General features: G+C 35.4%; 1 protein-coding gene across 1 annotated transcript; it reads right to left on the bottom strand.

The window, feature by feature from the left end:
- On the bottom strand, positions 1,090–2,337 carry LOC109840416 (xyloglucan endotransglucosylase/hydrolase protein 22-like). Its single transcript, XM_020409055.1, has 3 exons — positions 2,026–2,337; positions 1,758–1,951; positions 1,090–1,676 (listed from the first exon to the last, which is right to left on the bottom strand). Exons 1-3 carry the CDS (start codon positions 2,308–2,310, stop codon positions 1,259–1,261), a joined length of 897 nt encoding a protein of 298 aa, XP_020264644.1. The 5' UTR covers positions 2,311–2,337; the 3' UTR covers positions 1,090–1,258.

The following is a 4,998-nucleotide window of genomic DNA, read 5'->3' as shown; positions in this document are numbered from 1 at the left end:
CATAAACAAAAAGTTTTAAAAAGTATATATATATATATATATATATATATATATATATATATATATATATATATATATATATATATATATATATATATATATATATATATATATATATATATATATATACTTTTTAAAACTTTTTGTTTATGGTATTTCATACATGTCTAACCTATCATTTTACTATAAGTGTAAATTACAATTTTTAACCTAATTACATCTCTAAACCCTCATGGTAACCTTGAAGTTTTGGTGCATTAAAAGCAATCTTAAGATGTTATTAGAGCAATCTATGTACAAATGCTATTGGATGCACATTTAAAAGTGGTTCTAGAAAAGGTGTGCCACTGCATAAAATAAATCAATTTTAAATTCATGATAAGTATAGTCAACCTCTTAAGAATGAGAAAGTATTAACTTGTTCCGAGTGTATGACATAGAATGTGCACCAAATGGATGTCAACTGTTATATCATTCTAAATCAGGATTCATGCATGGATTTAATGGTTGACTTCCATTTGGTGCACATTTAACGCCATGGATCATCCCCACTGGATACTTTCTTCTTCGGAATAATCTTAATAATGAACTAGGATATAGTATCTACTAGACTTGTTTATTTTTTCTGTAAAGTTATTAGATCTAGGAATGATTTATACAATAAGGGTCTCTTAATGCACCGGTTGGAAAAAATGATAATAATGTAGACTTCTAGTTAATGAGAAGAGAGATAAAGATAGACACAAAAAACTTAGTTGGAAACAATTAATTAGAAGGATATGATAATAATTAACTTAATGATGGAGATGACCTAAAATAGAATCGAATGAAAGAATAAGATTCATATACTAGACTCTAAAAAATTGGGATAAAAGCTTTGTTATTGTTGTCATGTTAGATTTATTGATGGTGAAAAACTACTATATAGATGGGAAAACATAAGGATGGAGAGATGATAATGAACTAAAAATTTGTATGGAGTTTTTTACTATGATGGAGCAGTAGTGATTAAGCCATGACTCCACTAAATAATGACATACACACTACATATTTTCTTTGTTCTAACTCTTTGAATTGAAAACACGATCATACTTTTATTAAATACAGGATGACAAAGGCTAGTGACAAAGGTCACTCGAATTAATAACGAAACTTAAAAGAATTCAAAGCCGTAACCACACGAATAAAAGAACAATTTACACAAATTGAAACAATATTCATGTACAAATTCATCTTCTATAGGCAATCTAGCTTATCTTCATCTGAGCCTGCACTCTCTTGGACGTCCACGAGGGGACCTCTTGATATCAGCACAGTAGTTGTAGACCATGTATTTCCTCTGCACCCATCTCATCCTCCTGTAGCTGTAAGAGTCCAGCTCATGTCTGTACCAATCTCCCTTGGTTGACGATGAAGGAGTTGAGCCCATCGGTTTGTCTGCAGAAGAGCAGCTAGATGAGCGCCCGTTCCATACACAAGCGTTGGCATTGAAGTTCCTATAGTAGGCCGTGAAGGGAGCCTGAGCCCAGTCTGTCTTCACGAGCCCGCCCTGGGTAGCCCAGTCATCTGCGTTCCACAAGCTCGAGTAGAGCCTCATTGGTTGTTTCTTTGGGAAGAATACCCCCCTTGACTCGTGATTCTTGAAATCTCTGATCGGAATATTATCCACCAAGAAACTGAAAAATGCACAAGCAATTATTAGGATTTTTTTTCGTGGATTGAATGGATTGAGTGATCGAGCTTAAGTAGTTACTTACATAACATGTTGTGGATTCCAAAGAATGGAGTAAGTGTGGAAATCCTTGGTGGGGTCGAACCACAAGTGAAACTGCTGCTCTCGGTCGCCCTTTCCCTGAGCAAACACATTGGTGTGCAGAGTATAAGGCTCTCCAGTCACATTCCCGAGGAATTCAAAATCAATCTCGTCGTGCGCTGGTCCTTTCGATGATAACTGTAAACAAATACCAAATCAGATAAAAAAAAAATCTCAATTGATAACAAATTGAAAATCCAAGATTCACTTACATAAAATGTGGTGACTGTGCCTGCAGAATTTCCAGCGACAAGCTTGATCTGGACATCAAGCCTGCCATAGAGATACTCGTGTGTAGACTCGAAGCCAGAGCCAGAGTACTGGTCCAGAGATAGAGTTAGTATCTTTCCGTTGTCGAGAATCTTTCCTCTGCCATTGCCCCAACTGATTCTGATGTCATCGGTGAAGCTACCTCCATTGGCAAAGTTTATTAGGAAAGAAGAGGTTAGCAGTACAAGAGAACATGTTAGGATTGGCATAGAAGTAGCAGTAGACATTATTGGAGAATTGGATTACTAATGTTAGGTGATTTGAATTTGATGATTTGGGCTCCAATTGAGGGCTATTTATAGACGTGAACCTAATTGAGAAATAAAGGAATTGAAGAAGGTTATACTCTCAAGATTGTCACGAATGTAGGCTGGCGGCAACTGTCGCCGCGTAGGGTATCTTGATTTCTCCTCTCTTAGTATTTTCTTTTATTTATCTTGTGATTATTTTTGGAGAAAAGTGTACGTTGTGATATACTCAGTAGCTGTTGAAAGGGGATTTGACCAGACTGCTAATGGTTTTTTAGACTCATTCTTAGCCTTGCTCAAAACAGCTGTAATTGGTTGGCTGCAATATATTTGTATATATTTATTAGGCTGGAAGTGGAGCCATTGAAGAAGATTCATATTTTACCTTAATTTGATTCTAGTACCAAAAGCAATTCTATACTAAATAATTGCGTAGATGTGCGCCCAAGTTCAGGTAACAGTCAATAATATTGTATTTATTTGGAAATTGATAGCTAACATAATGATATCTATTCAGTTTAAACAACTTTCATGTTTGCACCGATCTCATTCTTCAAATGCACGTTCTTGTTTAAAGTATTTGAGAAATAGATAAATAAATGCTAAGTTCTTTTGCATATTAGGTGACTATTGTTCGTTTGGGAGCCTAATTCACAAATAATGTACCTGCTGTTTTTTTTCCATGCCAAGATATATGAAAGTGTAATAACTGATATTACGGGATTATCGTTTGGATTATTCACCAACGTAAACAAGAAAGTACAATTGAAACTTCATCTATCTTGTCTAAAACTCTGGAATTTCAACCTACTATGTGTAATTCCAAAAATGCTCCGTTAGAATTTTGAATTATCCAATAATTATCAATACTATTGTCCCCAATGGATCAAAGGATGAGAAAAGATAAGTTGGGGACTTTGGTATCTTAGACTGATGCAAATAGCAGTGGTGCGATCAGGATAGGCCGTTTACGTGCTTAAACTTCGAACGACCGTAAACTTTTGATCCATGCATGTACCCCACCAAGGTGATCTAGGTGCCTACTAAATGCTCTTTTTGCATCTCAAAATCCTCAGTTTGACGCTGCTTTGGAGCTGTTTTGTTTATTGGAGTATTATTGCGCCGTATCTTGAACAATTTTATTTTATTTTATTTTCAAACTTTATATATGTTTAACCAGGCCCCTCTGTTCAGGCATTCTAGGGTTTCTAGGTATTTAGGTTATGTTTTGTAGCCATCAAGGAGATTATTCAGATTATACTATTATGAGATTATTGAACTTTTAAGTTTTTCCTATCAACTGAGTTTTTGCTACTTCATATTACAATTGAAGAGCCTAAGGAAGTCCCTCATGAGGGTTCGTTTTTCACACACGCTTGAATGTTCCAATTGATGATGATCATAAACGATAAAGAACTACATGACAATCCAGTCATGAAGCTTGACTTCGTTCAAGGAATGGAAGTGAGCCAGAGCGCACTTCATAATTGTCATCCAAAGTGAAGCCGTTTGGAGTCTAAAGCATGGCGCAAAGCGCATGAAGAGCTTCATTTAGGATCCAATTGCAAGGGCATGGTGAAAAGGGTAACGAGATATCCATTCATGATTCAATGATTAGGTGAATGTAGGAAGTTACAAAAAGTTCATAAATGGAGATGAACAGGTTAATGTGGTTGGACTGTAGTTGATTCCAAAGTATTAACCATTAGCAGAGTTGTTATTCCAGACACTAGTGTGCACCCCGTGCAAAGCACGACCCGTGGTTTCTTAAGCACTGCATTTTGAACTTGTTTCCCTCTAAGTTTTAATGCATTTGATTTGATTATTGTATGCTTAAAATTAGAAATTATATTTATTCCTCTATACTTAAAGAAGAATGCAAGTTTTAATACATTTGATGTAGAATTCATATTTACTCCTTTATACTTAAAAAAAGATTCAAGTTTTAAAACATTTGATTTAGAAATTATATCTATACTTAAAGATCCAAGTGTTAACACTGTGGCAAAAATGTTTTATGTTATGCTACAGTTTTTACTGTAGCATAAACAATGCTTCAAGATTAGAGGATCGTTCATGCTACAGTAATTTATTGTAGCATGAGCGGTGATTCTGGGTTCTCCTTAAGTATAGAAGAGTAGATGTATAAGCACATATCAATCTATGTAGGACTAAGTCTTTGTTTTATCTTTCCTAGACTAAGGCCACACATGGAACCAAATGAATGTGAGACACTGCTAGCAAAGACGATAAAATTGTGATGATGGTTAAGGAGCATAATTTTATAGTCTAAGGTTATGTTTGGCAAACCCTTCAAAACTAGGTCAGGATTGATCTTGATTTATTTTATCCTAGCCATGTCGTTAGCCTGGTTGTATCCTAACTAGGCCGCTAGGAATATTCCAAGGGGAAGAAAGCATGCCTACGAGTCAAAATTTTGTTGGAAAACAAAAGCTTAATCAGGTCAGTATCAATCCTTTCCTGGTTTTAAAGGGTTGTAAAACATACCCTAACATGCCTAAATTGATCCAGTCCTCGTCACAGGTCAAAACATCGTCTCATGCTTGGAAAATCTGTTTGTTTCCTTAAATGCTTGACTGACAAGTAAGATTTTAACAACCCTTTAAGATCTGCCTTACTGCACCAAACTTGCGAAGTAGCGCATAA

The sequence above is a fragment of the Asparagus officinalis genome, chromosome 5 (assembly GCF_001876935.1).
Source record: "Asparagus officinalis chromosome 5, Aspof.V1, whole genome shotgun sequence".
NCBI lineage: Eukaryota > Viridiplantae > Streptophyta > Magnoliopsida > Asparagales > Asparagaceae > Asparagus > Asparagus officinalis.
The sequence above is the reverse complement of the archived record's forward strand: the minus strand, read 5'-3'. Positions and strand labels throughout refer to the sequence as shown.

What these genes read in the sequence shown, in the direction of transcription:
- LOC109840416 (XM_020409055.1), bottom strand. Translation starts at nt 2,310, where the DNA reads ATGTCTACTGCTACTTCTATGCCAATCCTAACATGTTCTCTTGTACTG. An exon ending in GCACAGTCACCACATTTTAT is followed by an intron (nt 1,952 to 2,025) that starts GTAAGTGAATCT and finishes ATTTGTTTACAG; the next exon opens with TTATCATCGAAAGGACCAGC. An exon ending in TGGAATCCACAACATGTTAT is followed by an intron (nt 1,677 to 1,757) that starts GTAAGTAACTAC and finishes TGCATTTTTCAG; the next exon opens with TTTCTTGGTGGATAATATTC.